At 50.9% G+C, this 18,545-nt stretch overlaps 1 protein-coding gene across 2 annotated transcripts in view; it reads left to right on the top strand.

Annotated features, from left to right (window-relative positions):
* Positions 1-18,545, top strand: part of PCSK6 (proprotein convertase subtilisin/kexin type 6) — a 191,294-nt gene that overhangs the window by 163,761 nt on the left and 8,988 nt on the right. The window contains exons 14-19 of one of the 2 annotated variants that reach the window (XM_019460080.2): positions 1,267-1,446; positions 1,613-1,651; positions 7,573-7,675; positions 8,635-8,831; positions 10,567-10,654; positions 14,151-14,254. In XM_019460080.2, the coding sequence (XP_019315625.1) occupies positions 1,267-1,446; positions 1,613-1,651; positions 7,573-7,675; positions 8,635-8,831; positions 10,567-10,654; positions 14,151-14,254 (711 nt within the window). The remainder of the gene's footprint in view (positions 1-1,266; positions 1,447-1,612; positions 1,652-7,572; positions 7,676-8,634; positions 8,832-10,566; positions 10,655-14,150; positions 14,255-18,545) is intronic. The other variant, XM_019460081.2, reaches the window with a different exon arrangement.

Genomic DNA, 18,545 nt, shown 5'->3' with positions numbered 1-18,545 from the left:
CAGAGATTTTTCCCAGCTGACACAGATGCAAAGCTGGCAAAGACACTGTCCCTAGCTTGGGTCACTGTGGCCTGTCATGAGGGTTCATTGAGGTGGCTCACAGCTGCATGGTTGCTGGGGTGGAGAGGCAGTGAGTCCTTCAGCATGAGCAGTGTGTCCCCTGCTGGCCACATTGGACCTCAGCCTCTCATTTGCACAAGAATAACAGCAATGACCTCCTCAATATGGTCTCACCTCCCTGAATGCTGGGAACACATAGTTAGGAAGGGAAGCTCAGACCCGTGGTGCGTGTAGCTGGGCCAGCCCCAGGCATATCTAACTTGGCTTCTACTGTGTTTTATAAGATCAGGGATTTCACCTACAAATTGCAGGCCAGATTTCCACTTCTCTGTACCCCTGGGAAGACCTAGCAGCATGGGCCATCATTCCCACATGGAAGTAGACGGTGGGGTCCCCACCCCTGTTCACTCATGGCTGGGCGCACTGCCCTTACCCCTCCTCCCCAAGCTTCTCACTTCCCCATGCACAATCCAGCCTCTGTGCCATTCATCCTGGCTTTTTTTTTTTAAGTTTATTTATTTTGAGAAAGAGAAGAGAGAGAAAGTGCGCAAGCATGAGCAGGGGAGGGGCAGAGAGAGAGAATCCCAAGCAGGCTCCACACTGCCAGCACAGAGCCTGAAGTGGGGGTTGAACTTACGAACCGAGAGATCGTGACCCAAGCCGAAATCAAGAGTTAGATGCCCAACTGACTGAACCACCCAGGTGCCCCCATTCTGCCGTTTTTGAGGACATCCTCTCTACACCCAGCATCTGGGGACATTTGGGTTTGCACTGCTATTCCCACCCTACCACACTTCCCACCCACCTTGGCGGGCTACATAGGAAGGATCCCAAGACCAATCTTCGTGTGATCCAGGGTCAAGGATCCAAATAGCAGGACTCCTTGGTATATGGAATCCAGCTTTCACATTTGGAAGGAAATGGGACAAGGCTCAGGGCCAGGCCCCAGGTCCACCCACTGGATAGGCCAGAGGGCAAGGAAGCCAATCAGCAGAGCCATGGTGAGACTGGGGGACAGAGAACATGGCCTGGGCAGTCGGCACGTCCTTGGTTCTCCGGTGACTAGATGGTGGGTGAAGAGCCCCCCAGGCGGAACCCTGCGCCTGGCTCTTCTGTGAGTGATGGCAGCCTTGGGCCAGGCGCCTCAAGGACTTTCTGAGGGAGGTTTCATGGCTGTCCGGTAACTCTGGGCTTGGTGTCTTCCAGGGAAATTGAAAGAATGGAGCCTCATCTTGTACGGCACAGCGGAGCACCCATACAACACTTTCATTTCCCATCAGTCTCGCTCTCGGATGCTGGAGCTTTCGACCCCGGAGCTGGAGCCACCCAAGGCCGCTCTATCACCGCCCCAGGCCGAGGTTCCTGAGGACGAAGAAGACTACACAGGTAATGAACCCGAAGCCGAGGGAGATAGCAAACCTCAGCGAGTTTTGGTTTTCCACTATTGGCTCTTAAAACGTGGGGCTATACCTGGCAAAGGCGGGGATTGTGATGGTAGGTCTTCCTCCCTTCCTGGAAGTTGTAATAATGATGGCAATTTACACCCACACAGCTCCTTCCACCCACGGCTCTCCTAATATCTTACAGACCAGTAAGTATGCTTCGAACCAGTAAGTATTCTCCAACCTTACAAGGCTGGGAAACAGAAGGTTCTATATGCCCAACCAGAACTGGGACTTGCCTCCTGGTTAATGAGCCCCCTCCTGGGGCACCCACTTATTTCAGAGTCCCTCGTCTCATGCCTCAACCTCCTGACCCTCTCAAATCCATCCACTTTCTGTCCCTATGGCCAGAATGTGGGAAGGATGAGGGTCGAAATGGGCCCAGAAAGGTTGAGTTGAATGAGCATAGCCAGATAGCCAGGAGAGGAACTTGCAGTGCTGGTCTTGACTGGCCTTGAGAGCTGGGATGAAGACTCCAGGAGAGAGTCTTAGCTCCGAATGTCAGTAGATAACTGATGCCACTGGAAGGGGCTTAAGAATCTCACAGGAGAGGCACCTGGGTAGCTCAGTCGGTTGAGCATCCGACTCTTGATCTTAGCTCAGGTCTTGATCTCAGGGTCATGAGTTCAAGCCATGCATTGGGCTCCATGCTAAGTGTGGAGCCTACTTAAACAAAAAAAAAAATCTCACAGAAAGTAAAGATGCCTCGTGCAAATGCTTCTTCTCCAGCCATACCATTGCTGGGAGGTGGGAGGTGCCCCTGGCTCTGGACCTCCAGCGCCCGCATGGAGGCAGCAGCTTGGAGAGGGCTTTCGGCATATCTAGCCTCTGGGCTGGGTGCAGTCATGATTAGCACATTAGGTAGAAAGCTGTTCCTTTCCCTCTGCACCAACCCACAGTGATTTGTGAGAAGCTGAGTTTCTGGTTGGGCATATTTTGCTTAGCTAAATATTACAGCTGTTTGATAAATGATGGGTGATATCTAAGGATATTGATGTTTTGAATTATCTAATAGCTTCTGAAAAAAGAAAAGTAACAAAATGGAGAATTCCACTGATACATATCAAGCATAAATTACAGTTGATTCCATTTTAAATTTCTTCTACCATTCCTTTAAAATGGAGCATTGAATTATGCATGGATTAATCTGCTCTGTTTCCCCCTGCGATTTATAAATGGTGGCAAGATTCAGTAATTATTAATAAAGGACTGATTTTTTTTCCCTTAAAATCTGCTACTGACTCTACCCTTACACTGTCCTGGAATCTCACAATATGACTGCCCTGTAGCCCCAGTCACTTAGTCTTTCCCAAGTATGGCCTAGATGGATAGAGGATGTCTCTGTGGGAATGGAAAGTGTTCCTGACTCTCGGGGAAGGTCCCTACAATCTTGGGGTAAGTGGGATGGGCAGGCCAGTAACAGCAGGTAGAGCCAGAGATGGGGAGAGAGCAAGAGTGGGGTGATGTGGAGGGCAATGGGAGAGGAGGGGAGAAGGAGGAGGAGGAGCAGGGGAGGAGGAAGCAGCCATGTTAGATTCCATAGTCAAGGGGCGCCTGGGTGGCTCAGTGGGTTAAGTGTCTGACTCTCAGCTTCAGCTTAGATCATGATCTCACAATTTCATGATTTCAAGCCCCTCATCCGGCTGTGTGCTCACAGTGCAGAGTCTGCTTGGGATTCTCTCTGTCTCTCCCTCTTTCTCTACCCCTCCCCCACTCATGTTGTCTCTGCCTGTCTCAAATAAATAAACTTAAAAAAGATCTTTTTTAATATATAAAAAATAAAAAAAGATTCCACTTTCAAGGGCTTGTCCATGCCTCTTCCAGAAGCTCAGTCACAGATAAGCCTCAGGGCAGAAACTCAGGGAAAGAGACAGGGTGGAGGGAAGGGTGATTCTGAGGTAGGCCCATGATTATTATCAGCTTTCTGCAGTTTTAGCACAGAGGTGCAGCAGGTTGAAGCAGGGATTTTCCGGGGTGGTTATACTAGGAAGAAGGTTCTTAAGAATTTGGAGAACTGGCATGGGCAGAGGTGCACAGGGGTGATGAGTGCAGCCTGGTGGTACTCCACCTGGGCCCTCTGTGCCAGAGAGCAGTTACCGCGTCAGGAAGGGGTAGAGAGGTCTGATGGAACAGTGGTCCCAGGGGCCAGCAGCAGGGGGCACAGGACAGCACTGCATCCAAGGTAGTGGTGGAGTCTGGGGTCCCCAAAGTAAAAGAGTGTGTGGAAATCCAACTTAGAGAGGAGGGCTTAGAGATCGGGGGGCTGGTGAGTCCAGCAGGAAGGGGGGGGGCAGTAGCCACATGGGCTGGGTGAGGTACCAGGGAAAGCTGGGGTCGATGGCCTACCTGCTGGGACAGCGCCGCCTGGTGGCTGAGGAGCAGCGGGAGGTCCCTGGAGAGCAAGCACCAGACATGGCAGAGAGCAAGACTGCCCCAGTGACCCACCTAGGATGCTTGGTTGAAGAGCAGGCCCAGGGCTGGGCCCCACCTCAGAGGTGGATTCAGCAGGTCTGGGATGCTCAGTGGCTGTCCTGGGTGATTCCAGGTAGTGTGATGATGATGGTAGGACATAGGGTGGTGCTCAGGCTGCTATGAGAGAGTGGCCTCCAGGGAAGGACAGAATGTCATGAGGATGAAGGGAAGCTAAGGTCAGTGTGGGACAGTGTAGTCAGCCCCACGGGACTGAGGGAAGCCAAGAGCCCATGCAGCCTTTGCCTGGATACATTCCAGGACAGCTCAACAGGCACAGGGGAATTGATTCGCAGGACACGTGGCATGTCCAGTGCAGGACAGTGTCAGGTCATGGACTTTGGGCACATTAGCACTCACCCAGCAGAATAGAGCCATCAGGGAAGAGACCAGACCTGCAGTGAAAGTGATCTGTTATTCTCTTCCGTACCTCTCGTCTGCAGTAAGCCACCTTTGTCCCTGCCACTCCACTTCATGTCTGCTGGTGTGCCAGTGACATGCCAGCACACTCTTCCTGGACAGCATGAACGGCAGGGGAAAGATCATGATACTTAGGCAGTCCTCCTAAGTATCTAAGCGTCTTCAGAAACTGGTCTAAGCGTCTTATGAGAAAGGCCATTGAGAATTCCCAAGTTGCTTTCTAACATTTGTTTGTGGGTTTTTTTTTAAGTTAATTTATTTATTTTGAGAGAGAGAGAGAGAGAGGAAGAGAGAGAGAGAGAGCGAGCACTTGCAAGCATACTAGCAGGGGAGAGGCGGGGGGGGGGGGGTTGGGGAGGGGGGAGAGAGAATACCAAGCAGGCTCTGCAGATGCTTACCCAACTGAGCCACCCAGGTGCCCCTGTTTGTGGGTTGTTTTTTTAATCCTGGATTTTCTCCACAAAAGATTTAAGGTAGAGATTTCAAATAAGCCTGTGTCATTCTAACACCCAGTAGGTGGGAGTTGGCAGACTGTCAGTGCATGAATCACACTCCCCCTTGTATCTGGAACCTTGGGAAATGACACAGGATGGCAGTGGGTCTTTGAAGAATTTTCATGCTAATTGAGGAAAGAGGAAAAACAAATACAAATGGCAACAAAAATAACATATGCTTACCCAGAGAATGTGTTACAGCTGTACCAGAAAAACACACACACACACACACACACAATCTTAGGAGTGATAGAGTAAGCAGGATAAGTGGTAAATCTACCAACCAGGTAGATTTAATCCAAGAACAATTCATCGAGAGGCGAATTTTGACATTGGGCTTTTGGAGACAACTCAACTAGACAGCTGTAGGAGAGGTGCTTACAGACGCTCATCTAAGCGTCCTGCCTTGGACAATATCTTACCATGCTCTTCACTGGGGCTGGACACGGCTGGTTAGCCAAATGCCCTGATGGGGTTTTGCTGTTACTGTTAGGTGGACCCCAGCCTTGCGTGGGGCTCCCTTGGGGTTATTAACTAACCTCTCCACCACAGAGAGGCCCCAGGAGGGAGGAGGAAGGTGAAGTCCACATGCCATGAACCAGGCCTTCTCCCAAGGCTATCCCTCTCTTAGTACATCCTAGACTGTTCTGTTTGTGGATGGTGAGGTTACCTGCACTTTCCCAATTTCCACCCATATTTCTTTCATCCATTCTCTCACCCTTCAGCTTCTCAGCAAATATTTAGTTGGCACCTGCCCTATGCCAGACACCTTTCTAGGTGCTGGGAATATAGCAATAAACACCCTATTCTAGATCCAGCCTCTTGAAGCTTCTGTCTCCCGTGCTGGGAGAGAGTAGGGAAATTGGTCTGTCTCTTCCCTGTCCCCCCCAAACCTCCTTAAGATTGAAGAAACTGTTTACTTTATCAAGTAAGACAGACCTCCTGCCTCCATTGGCCTTGGGGAGAAACCACTACAGAAGGCAGATGGTCCTCATGGTGGTGTATCCTGAGGCCCCCACGGGACAGGCTGGGTGGAAGGTCAGAGCCCAGTGGCCAAACTCATAGGTGTCTTCTGCACAGTGGGTAATTGAAAAACAATGTGCCAGGAAGCAAGGATTTGCTTGGAAATCTGGAAATGGCCTGGAATGAGGTGGAGAAGAATCAAATCAAATGAGAACTGACTGCAAAATAGCCTGACAGTCTGGAGCTGGGGAAGGGGGCGGGGTGAGGGTAGCCTCCATGATAAGCTTCGTGCATGTCAGGCTGTGCACTAGAACTCTACCCGCAGCAGAGCCCTCCCCAGCCCAGACCAGTGCATTCCCAGGGACAAGCTCAGCTTTGAAAGGGGTTCACAGTGGGACCCACAATGAAAACTTTGGAAATATCAACAACAGTAAACCTTCAGGGAGGGAAGCAAAATAAACCGAGTCTAACACTAGGAAGGTCCACAGGCCCTTTAAGGACGAATGAAGAGGGCTTTGTGTACCTCAGCAAAGACCCATTGTGGGCAACAGAGAATGGGGACTTTTGTCTGTGCCTGCATCCCCATGAAATGCTGGTGGCCAGCAAATCACCTCTTCTTTGCTTCTGAACTCACTCCCCACCCTTTCCAACAACTCAAACCTTACAGAAGGCTTTTTTCTTCTAAAGACTCCAAAGCCTTTGTAATACCCCACCAGGCACCTCCCTACATGGGGCAGTTTTCTGGAACCATTGCCCAGAGTAGGAGGGTGAGGGGCGAGGCGGGCAGGCGGTCCCACCATAGTGCTGGTCTTCAGCATGATGTGGTCACGTCCTTCAGGCCAGGTGAAGGGGACATCTGTGGACCTGCCCCACCCCGGCCTGAGGGCACTAGACATTTCTAACTGGGCTCATCTGTGTGGCCCACCTGCAGGGCAGACCACCTGCAAGAGTGAGGCTTGCTAGAGTCCACTGAGCTCCCTACATTTCTCTCCGACACTTTTCTAACAACACACAGGCCCCCAGAGTCAGAATTTGAGGATGGCAGGGGACTTGGAGGAGAGGGAGGGAAGCAGAAAGGTTTGCAGAGAAAGGCCCAGCCCAAACCAGGCCCACCCAGGGGCAGCCCCACCCAGCTCAGCCCCACCCAGGAACAGCCCAGCCCAGCTCAGCCCCGCCCCGGGACAGCACCATACAGCGGTCCTGGGCTTGCAGATCCATCCTATTCCCACCAGTGCATGTAGTGAATCGTCTCTCCCATCCTTTCCATGATCCTCACTGCTTGGCAGCAGTTTCCCTGATGCCTTTGATGCCCCATATTGCCTTGCTTTGTCCTTCACGTCAGAAATCTAGAGAGATGGCTGGTGCCAGCATCATGACCCTGTTGCAGAGGAATGCCCCGAAGAAGGCACCACCAGCCTCTCTCCTGGTATCTCACAGTGCTCGTCTTTTTGTGGGTCTGGGTCCCCACCTACCGCTGGCTGTTTTCCTTCTCAGGCTGCCCCATTTGAGAGCTAGGCTCAGCTCTCAGCCATAGCCAGATTGCCATGGGGGTGGGCACTCTGTCCAGCTGAGGTCCTGCCGTCCAGCCCCAGCAGATCCACCACTCTCTAGGGAAGCTAATCCCGACCTGCCTAGGCTGTGACAACCTGACTCAGGGTCTGAGGGGACTGCATTTGATTGACAAAGCATCTCTCTGGGTGAAAGGAAATGCTTGTGTCTTTAAGGTGTGTGCCATCCGGAGTGTGGTGACAAAGGCTGTGATGGCCCCAATGCAGACCAGTGCTTGAACTGTGTCCACTTCAGCCTGGGGAGTGCCAAGACCAGCAGGTAATGGGCTGGGACTTCTGATCACATGTCCTGGAGTTCCTCGGCATACCGCTAAGGTGACCCGATTCAAGCTGTCTCAGCCCCCCGCAGCCTAGTACCCTACTTATGAATCAATGTAAAACCCCAAAAAGGAAATCACATTGAGGTTTACTGCTTTGGAATTTTGTACGTATTAGTAACTTCTGGTCCTCATCACAAAGTAATTCATGAAATCAGAAGCTGTGGCATTGTGGTATCTGTGCTTATAAACTGTTTTCTACCCATTTTGTTAAACAAAGATGGGTCAGACTGAGCATCCCAAGACCGACCACTTGGGAACTATAGACAAATGCCATGTTAGAGGCCAGCACTGTTCTGAAAGTCAGCCCTGTGGGCCGCCCCTGGAGAGCTCCCAGCCCCAGGTGTCCAGTCAGTGGTACAACCACACAAGGTGGGACATGCGGCCACCAGGGGCCCCAGCAATGGTGCAGCCATGCAGGGCTGCGGGCATGTCTCTCCTGGTGTGCTTGAGCTCCCAGACACAGCCACATGTGCCCTGCACAGTACACAGGCAGCCAGCCTGGTGCCTTTACGCACTGTCCAGTGAGTCTAGTTCTCAAAGGGCACCATCGGTGACCTTCTGGCAGAGTTCAAAATTCCAAAAGTCAAATACCATCATCCAGGTGCCACTGAGACTTTGAAACAAAGGATTCCTGGGTTCTTGTCCAAGTCCTGGATCCTCTCCTGGGTACTTAGGAATCTCTCAGCTGTGTTCACCAGGATGATGGGCATTAATGGTTTAACCTTCACCCCCAGGCCTTGGCTCCCTGAGAGTTTTGCTAAGCTGGGGGTGCAGAGGGGTGGCTGGGATTTGCTCCCCAGCTAGCTATCCTGCCTCAGCAGGACCTGGCGGTGCTGCAGGCTCCAAGGGCCATGCGGGGCTGAGTTGCAAAGGCCCTCTGTGGCTTCTGCTCCCACAGGAAATGCGTGAACACGTGCCCTCCAGGCTACTTTGGGGACACAGCGGCGAGACGCTGTCGCCGGTGCTACAAGGGGTGTGAGACCTGCTCGGGCAGGAGCCCAACCCAGTGCCTGTCCTGCCGCCGTGGGTTCTATCACCATCAGGAGATGAACACCTGTGTGACATTCTGTCCTGCCGGATTTTATGCCGATGAAAGTAAGTGCATGTCTGTGTGCGTAGAAGTGATGAGTCAGTCCCTCCCCCCTCCCCCCACCCCCGCTCGGGGCTGGGGTCCCTTCTCCCGGGAGAATTTTCCCAGGGAATCCAGCACCAGCTTATGGACTGGGTAGTCAAAATTGGGGGAAAGCCCCTCCTCAGAAGAACTGCTGAGCTGAAATCAGGATTCAAGTTTGGGCAGAAGGTTTTCAGTCCTCCAAAAACCCAGAGGAGCCTACTGGCCAGTGTTAATTGGGCCCAGAAGAAACAGGTTAATCTTGGTGGCCCATTTTACAGGTAGTGACCACACCCCTAAGAGGTGGGGGTGCTCTCCTGGTCTTGAGGATGGGGAAACAAAGCTGAGAGGTGGCAAAATGCTCACAGCTAGTAATGGCACAGGTGGAACTTGAACTCAGCAGTGAGTGGGGGTGCTCTCCTGGTCTTGCAGATGGGTGGGGGGGATCTGGGGCTCGTGACCCATGCCAGTGTGTCACCAACTCACCTTGCTCCAGAAGAGACAAAAGACAGGGTCTGGGTTAAATTGATGGAGGATAGTCCTCCAGTTCAAAGAAGCTACTGTTTTGACATTGGCAATTTGCAGGTGGAAGCCTTCCCACAGAGGCCCTTGCCAGGCAGAAGGGTTCATTGTTCCAGCCTGTGATGGCATTAGTGTTCCTCCTATGGAGAAGGAGCCAGGAAATCTTTAAAGACAAATAAAGCCATCGAATAACCAGAATCTCTTTAGAGGAAAAACAAATAGTCTTGCAAGATGTGTTTCACAGCCTTTACAAACACCTGCCCCTGGGCTGCCAGCCAGACCTGCTTTCAGGGTGGAGTTTCCTTCATCCCCACCCTGCTTCCAAGACAAGAATCAGCCACCCTTACTGACCCAGCGTCTCCCCTGAACACCTGCTGCTGCTACGCGTGCACGCGTGCGTGCGTGCGTGTGTGTGTGTCTGAGTGAGTGTGTAATACCACGTGCGGGGCCCTGAGGAGGAGGCACAGAGGGCAGCAAGCAGCCCTTAGTTTCCAGGCACAACGCCAGGTGGTGTTGATGAGATGCCAGAGGGAAAGACCAGATAATAACTTAGGGAAAAGCACATGGGAGTCATGGAGACCCAGCGTTTCCCCAGGAGGTGGGATGGGCATCGTAGATTTATGTCTTGGTGTACGTAACTGCCAAGTTTCAATAAAGTCCCCTGTGAAGGCACCAGCAGGGCTCCCAGGCCTCTTCAGGCTCCATCCTGTCACTTTCTTATATATATATATAGACATATACATATGTCTATACGTATATACATATATATATGTACGTATAGACATATATATATGTATATATGTATAAGTATGTGTATATATATATATATATATATATATATATATATATATATATATAAAGACTGGCACCTGATTAATCTCAAGCTTGGTCAGCCAGGAACTGGCTCTAGTCCTTGTTGAAATAAACAGAAGCAGACGATGTCTCCTCTGCCAAGGGCCCACTCCAAAGCCTCGAAATGGTGTAAGGACTTTAATTTACTCCAGAAAGGAGAGGTGAGAGGCCTCTGATCCCACACCTGGGCCTGCCCTGGCTATTTTATCACTCCATCATCCCTCCTGGAAGCTGACACCGGTGACGAGCTATGCCAGCAACCCTGCTTTGAAATGCCAGAGTCCTCTTTGCCCGGATTCGATTCACATCTATTTTTCTCCTTCTCTTCTCCTCATTTTTCTCCAGGTCAGAAAAATTGCCTTAAATGCCACCCAAGCTGTAGGAAGTGTGTTGATGAACCAGAGAAATGTACTGTCTGTAAAGAAGGATTCAGGTAAAACCCTCCCTTCAAACCTGAAGAACGGCAAAGGGTTTATGCTGTTTTTCGTTTTCTTGGTTTACCAAGTTTGGGCAACTTTTTCCGAAAAGCAGAGGCCCAAAGCCTTTCAGGGTGAAGATTCTGAGTCTGTAGAAATCAGAATTCCACTTGGAGATTGATGTTTAAAATAGAAAGTTAGAAGACAGGCAAGGCAAAATCTCTATCCTTTATGCTGCACTGGGGAACTGATAAACACAAGAATCGATGCTACCGTAAAAAGCAGGGCTGGCTGCTGGAAAGGTGAGATTCTAACAGAGCTCCCGTTTTTAGGCACCAGTAACACCACCTACTCCCCCAGCGTCCCTCCTGTCCACGTGAGGGGAGGTGGGGCATTGGGAAGCCCAGCCTCCCTCCTCTCCGTCCTCTGCCTTCTCTCTCTTCTTTTCCAGCTCAGATACCTCCTTCCAGCTCTGGGAGCTTGCTGCCTGGGAATGCTCTTTAGATTCCTGGTGTTCCCTGTCCCACCAAGCTCAGTACACATCTGCTTTAAAAACCTTTTACTGGGTTAAGGATTTTTATTAGAATACTTGGGAATGTTTGTGTAGCCCATTTATTGCAACTAAATTGCATTTAATGCAAAAGCAAATATATATTACCTGTTCCTCTAAGTTACCGTTTAGAGCTTAGGAAACGTTCTATTCGAAACTACCTTCTCTGAATGTTGCCATAGTCTAGGGACTAGAGCCAGGGTCTACATGTTAAGGAAGAAATGGAAGGGTCAGTGAGAGCAGCGCTCCCCCCCCCCCCCCCCGCCCCGCAACCCCGCTGCAGTGTGAGCAAGGAAATTCCCAGGATTCTTGTTAAAATGCAGATCCTGGGGGTTCCTGGGTGGCTCAACCAGTTAAGCATCCCACCCTTGATTTCAGCTCAAGTCGTGATCTCACAGTTTGTGACACCGAGCCCTGCATTGGACTCTTCGCCAACAGCTCAGAGCCCGCTTGGGATTCTGTCTCCCTCTCTGCCCCTCCTCCCCAACCCTCTCTCTCACAACTAAATAAAAGCATTTTTTTAAAAATGCAGACCCTGGTCCAGCAGCTCTGGGCAGGCTCCCAAATGATGAGATGCTGCTGGTCCAGGTGAGAACGGCCCGTGCATGGTGAGGTACCAGAGGGTCTGCAGCCCCCCTACCCCACCCCAGCCTCCCTTCCACCCAGTTCCAGCCAGGGCTGGAATTCACCAGTAGAGGTGGAATGCCTTTGGAGTAGGTTGTGATGAAAACCTTTAACAAGCGCTGTTCCAGGTGTTTTCACCAATATTGCCTCATTTAAATCCTCACAGCAATCTGTGACCGTGATATTACTGCTCCCATTTACTCACTGGGGAGAGAAACTGTTTCCCCAGGGAGCGTGATGTCGCTGCTTTCATAAGGTTCCCCTGAGCCCGCCCTTCTCTGCCAGCTCAGAGAGAAGAAGATCAGGAGAGAAGAGGACCCACCGCCCAAGCACCCAGGAGTCTGGGAAAAGAAAAGGAAGCAGGACCCATCAGAGTCACACATCACGCCTGCGGTCATTAAAACCCATTAGGTGGACAAGGCAGGATCAACAGTTAAAGGATGATGTGGTCAAGGAAGTAGGTCCCCAAGGGGAAAGGAGGCATTGAGCTGATGGCCACAGCAGGTGGCCTGGGACGGGCAGCTGTGATGGCACCTTTCACCTGGGCTCCCAAACCCCAGGCTGGTGACTGCAGGTGTCGGGAGCAGGGGGAGGCTCTGTGGTTCCAACTCACTGTAGCCTGTTTCCCACCCCGGAAGCACCGGTGAGTCCCAGGGAGCTGGTTTCTGTGTCGTGTGGGTCCAGTGGGAGAAAGGAGGTCAGCTGCTCAGGTCAGGAATAGTGTCACAGACAGAAAATGCCTGTCAGGCAGAAGCCACACAGCCGGATGCAGCGGTTCCAGCCACGACCAGCATTCAGAGAGACACAAAAAACTCGGAAAACATCGTCAGCCATAATCCACAGAAAGCTTCCTTTTATTGCCCAATATCCTTTTAAGCTGTGGCTTCAAATCATCGCTGTCACGTTAAAGCAGTGAGAGCAGCCGAGCCGCTGACGCGCAGCCATCCATCTCTTTAGGGGGATAAACGCAGGAAGAGTTCGAGGGGGAACATCAGTTATCGAAGACTTGATTTAACTGCCAGTCTCGGTGGCCCCGGAGCCATGATGAGGAGGAGCCCTGGGCGGGCAGCCACCATCGATGAGAAGAGGCTTTCGGACCCACCAACCTCTCCCCACTAAACGCAGGATTCTCTGGATCTTGCAGACACACTTTCCATGTGTCTAGTGGCAGACAGCTTACAACATGTGCCTCCAACGCTGTAATCTTGCACGCGGAAGCAATCACCGTAGCAGACACACCCCTGTATGCCAGATACCATTGAAGTGATTCACTAGTATTTGCTCACTGAGTCCTCAAAACAACCTTACAATGCGGGAGCCGTGATTGTCCCAGCGGACAGGAAAGGAGACAGGTGCAGAGAGGTTAGCCGGCTGGCCTGGGGTCAGGGTTGCACAGCTAGGAAGTGCCAGAGGCAGGATCCTGGAGTGGGCAGTCCAGCCCCAGAGACCACTCTAGAATCCACACACTCGGCTGCATGGGCAAGAGAGGTGAGGGCAGGCGCCCACCAGGTGAGACAGGAAGGCAGGAACCACGTCAGGCAGGGCATGTGAGGCTCCAGGAGTGAATTTTATTTCAAGGTCATTGTGAAGCACCGAAGGTTTCAAGCAAGGCAGAGGCAGCAGTGGGTCCAGCTTTTGGGATCTGTCCTGCCACTGCCACCCCAGCTCACACATCGTAAATGCTAACACTTTGCTGAAGGCTTGGGCCAGCCAGCCTGCCACCAGGGGTAACCTACACCTGCTCCATTTCTCCTCTTGAGGTTTGGTTTTGAGTTTGATTAATGTCAATGAAAAGAAGTCATCACAGCCCAAGAGAGACTGAGAACTTGGCCTCCTGCACCAGGACCAAGTCCACAGGGATCTGAGGATGAAGCCTGGGGCTGCTGGCCACCTGGGCACAGAGGCTTTGCTCCCAGGGCCAGGGCATCCCTTCCTGGGGCCCTCCAGCTGGCTGCAGGACTCCTTTTCCTGCTTTCATTAGCTTGGAACCTCAAGTGACACAAAGAGCAACTTCCTTTGCCTTTCATGAAAGGCGATTAAGGGCAAATCATAATTAAAAAATTTTTTTTTATGTTTATTTATTTTTGAGAGATAGAGAGGGAGCGTAAGCAGGGGAGGGGCAGAGAGAAGGAGACACAGAGTCCAAAGCAGGCTCCAGGCTCTGAGCTGTCAGCACAGAGCCCGATGAGGGGCTCGAACCCACAAACTGTGAGATCATGACCTGAACCAAAGGACGCTCAACTGACTGAGCCACCCAGGCACCTCAGGGGCAAATCATAATTTGATTAGAATTTTGAAAGAGATATGAAAACATGGCTTTTTTTTTTTTTTTCCAACAGCTTTGCACGAGGCAGCTGCATTCCAGACTGTGAGCCGGGCACCTACTTTGATTCCGAGCTAATCAAATGTGGGGAGTGCCATCACAGCTGCCAAACCTGCGTGGGTGAGTTCATCGCCTGCAGAGGCGTTGGCTTCATGACGCCAGACACTTGGAACCTGGGTCACTGACTGTAGGCTAATGGTCTTGAAGCTCAGGAAGGCCCTTGGGGGGGTGGGGTGCGGGGGGAGGGGAGCAAGGGGAGGGAGTGTGGGATTCATGTTTAATGGGGAACAGACTTTCAGTCTGGGAAGATGAAAAAGTTTTGGAGATGGATGGTGGGGGTGGTTGCATGACCGTGTGAATATATATTTTTTTAATTTTTAAAATGTTTATTAATTTTTGAGAGAGAGAGAGACAGACAGAGCGTGAGCAGGGGAAGGGCAAAAAGAGAGGGAGACCCAGAATCTGAAGCAGGCTCCAGGCTCTGAGCTGTCAGCACAGAGCCTGAATCAGGGCTCGAACTCGTGAGCTGAGCCGTGAGATCATGACCTGAGCCAAAGTCGAATGCTTAAACCGACTGAGCCACCCAGGCGCCCCCTGTATTTAATGCCCCTGAACCGGACACTTAAAACTGGTTATACGGTCCATTTTATGTGATGTTCCTTTCATCACAATTTTACAAATTCAAAATAAGGAAAAAACATAAGGCCTCACTTTCCATGAGCAGTCTGGGCTTCCCTGCATTAGAAGTGCAGCCAGGCAGCGGATGCTGTCAGCTGCGTAGGGAAGCTAATCGCTCCCGCAGAAAAGGCACTGCCTGAGACACAAGCTATAAAGATGCAGAGAGACGGGGGCTGATTGTGGTGGTAAAGGGAAGAAGGCGTTTTAAAACACAGCCTTCTTTCTTTGTACCCATCTTTAGTTCACTTCGAACATTTTATTCAAAGAGGAAAGACTTCTATAAACAATTTTATGTGTATTATAATTCCCCACGAAGATGATAGCACAGATGTCTTCCAGGCACAGTTTTTACGCACAACAGCAGAGAATGCGCTCATTTTATTGGGTTTCCGGTGACAGAGTTATTCGCCCTAGACGTTGAAGTGCATTGTGAGTTTGTGGGCTCAGATACATTTCGGGAACAGTCTTCTCCTCTTGACTCACCTTCCCTACCCGGCACCTGACAGGGACAGCACAGCCGTCGCCATATGGCCATGTGAGCCCTGGGTGGCCACGGCTGTGCTTTCCGGGAGTGGACGTGCCAGAGAAAGCAGGGCTGTGGCCAAGGCCGGAGCCCCAAATCCTGCAAGAGATGTGCCTTCCCAGGACACGTCCCTCCTGGGACAAACCCCAAAGGAGTGAGAGCTCGACATTTGGAAGCCTTCTCAGCCGCTGACAGCTGAGCTCTTTTTTCTAGCCATTTGCCCGGTTAATTTTTGCTGTCATTTTTATTCTTTGTTTCTTTGTCTCCTTGTTTAGCCCAGGTTGATTAAGGAGCATCACCGATGTTCCTTATTTAAATTTCATAGCTGCTCAAATCCATAAAATTCGGGAATGTGCCTTTACAACGCTTTAGATTTCAATAATTCAATTTACTTTTCTTTCTCCGCATCCCCAGACTGCCGGTTGGCAAACTGCTTGATGGAGTTGCTCCCTAGTTTTCTCCTCTCAACCCAGTGATTCCTCTGTCACTTCGGGCATGTCACTCTATGAAGTCTGAGGCCATCTGGGGGGTCTTCCTTCCTCCACGTGCCTGCCTGCCTGGGTTCTTTCTAGGCTCCTGAGATGCATGCATCCACTCCCTGGCAGCTGCTGGGGAGAGGACCCCGTTTCTCTGCTCTGAGTTGCCTGGAGGATTTTTTGTTCCATGTCAAAAGTGAGTCTGTGTCGGAAATAGCTGTTCTCAGCTGCCAGCTCCCCACGCCCTTGAGGCCCAGGCCCACCTCGCCTTCCCATCCCTGCTCCCACTCAGTGGTTGCTGCTGCTCCTCTCCTGGATGTGGGCCTGGGCATAGTCATGGGCAGGGTTGTGGTCAGGCACAAGTGCAGGGTGAGGCACGGTGGCCTCTGTCCCCACCCTGGGCTGGCAGTGCCCCAGGGCATTTGATGGGCCACTGGATGGGAACAAACCTCTTGCCCATTCCCAGTCCAGACACCCAGAGTCTTGGCACAGAGGCATGTGACCCGTGGGGGTTGCCCAACAGCTGTGGGTTGGTGCAGGGGACCTGTGGGACAGGGAGGTGCCTGGCTGAACTTGTCCCCGGCTGGGACATGACACATTGGTCAGCACTGGGCAGCTGGTAGAACATATGTGAGACGAGTTGAGGGGTGGTGCCCCAGGTCCCCGTGAGAGTCGGCCCTCACCCACTGTAGCCTCCTCAGGCCTCTAACTAACGGAGAGAGGCTCGAAATGGCAGATAAAAAGCACCATGACAGCTGGAGAGAGAGATTGCAGAAGCAAGAAAAGCACTTTATATCTTAGTACCCTTAATGGCACATTTCTCCTGCATTTTGAACAAGGACTCCGTGTGTTCACTTTGTAGTAGGGCCCCACACGTGACGGATTGGGTCCTGTATAAGCAAACCCCATTTTGCTCTTATTGTTATGATCTGTGGGTGCTTTTCAAGCATCTGAGGCCTGCAAAGAATGGTGACTTAATGGGATCCTTAAGAGACTTCGGGTTATAAAGTTCATAGTTTGTGGTAATTGTGAAAATAGTTTGTCCTGAAAATGTGTGTTTAACCAGCTTCTTTTATTGCAGCAAAATATCCATAACATAAAATTTACCATTTTAACCATTTTTAAGTGAACACTTCAGTGGCATTAAGTACAGTCACATTGTACCTCACCACCATCCGTCTCCAGAACTTTCCCATCTAACCCAGCTGGGTGTTTCATCAGCTTTGAAGTTTAGCAAATTGGACATTAAACTAAGTACACTTGACCCTTGAACAATATGGGTTTGAACTGCACGGGTCCATTTGTACGTTGATTTTTTTTCAATACATACAGTACAGTAAATATACTTTGTCTTCTTTATGACTTTCTTAACATTTTCTTTTCTCTAGCTGACTTTATGGTAAGAATATACAAAATGTATGTTGACTGAGTGTTTGTGTTATCAGAAAGGCTTCTGGGGATGTCTGGGTGGCTCAGTTGGGTAAGCATCCTACTCTTGATTTCAGCTCAGGTCATGAGCTTTTGGTTTGTGAGATTGAGCCCCGCATTGGGCTCTGTGCGGAATGTGGAGCGTGCTTAAGACTCTCTCCCTTTCCCTCTGCCCCTTCCTAACTTATGTGCATGCACATACACGCATGTGCGTTCTCTCTCTCTCTCTCTCTCTCAAAAAAATAAAATAAAATAAAAAAGAGGGGCTCCTGGGTGGCTCAGTCAGTTGGGCATCCAACTTCAGCTCAGGTCATGATCTCACAGTCCGTGGGTTCGAGCCCCGCATCGGGCTCTGTGCTGACAGCTCAGAGCCTGGAGCCTGCTTGGGATTCTGTGTCTCCCTCTCTCTGTGCCCCTCCCCTGCTCATGCTCTGTCTCTCTCTGTCTCAAAAATAAACAAAAACATTTAAAAAATTTAAAAAAAAAAGAAAAAGAAAGACTTCTGGTCAATAGTAGACTACTAGTAGTTAAGTTTTAGGAGAATCAAAATCCACATTTGGGGGAATGTGGATTTTCAACTTCGTGGGAGATTGGCACCCCAACCCCTATGTTCGTCAAGGGTCAAGTGTACAAATATGAATGAGTGTTCTTTTGCACCACAGAAATTCTTCAGGCATTAAGGATCCTAATGGCTGAGACAGAACAATGTGGGTAACAGGGTTCAACAGAGGAGGCCCAAGGGGGACAGCCACAAGGACCACACAGCTCTGGAGGCCCAGGGCCTTCCAAGGGCCAAATGGCCAATGCCAGATGCTCCCTGGAGATACATGATGGAGGGGTGGCCAAAGCACAAGACCAGTCTTCCATCTGGAATGACATAAACTGGGCAGGAACCCTACATGTTTGTGGGGCATTGCAGCGAAGGAAAGAGGACATCCCATGTGGAGACTACAAGTGGGTGGGCCGTTGCTCACAATGGAGGTCCAGTGACCCCAAAGGGTTCCTGCTTCTGCCTCCCACTCACAATCCTGAATGAGCTCAGAATTTCCTCCCAGGTTGCAAGCTGTGGTTCTGAGAGATGGAACCAGCTACCAGAGCACCAAGCCTTGGGGCTGGTGGAACCACCCTGCATACCCCTGTCTTCAAGGGGGTCTTCCCTTGACAAGGCCAAGAGGCCCCCTCTTAGTCCAGATGCTACTCCGGGAAGAGGGCCAGATATTACTGCTTTAGCTGCCAGGCCTCCATCTAAGACCACAGTGAAATTAAAGGAAGATGTTTAACAAGGGACTGTGATCACCATAAGCAT

Source organism: Panthera pardus, unplaced genomic scaffold, assembly GCF_024362965.1.
Source record: "Panthera pardus isolate Hobbes unplaced genomic scaffold, ASM2436296v1 HiC_scaffold_24, whole genome shotgun sequence".
In the NCBI taxonomy this organism is placed as follows: Eukaryota; Metazoa; Chordata; class Mammalia; order Carnivora; family Felidae; genus Panthera; species Panthera pardus.
This window is presented reverse-complemented; position numbering and strand designations above follow the sequence as displayed.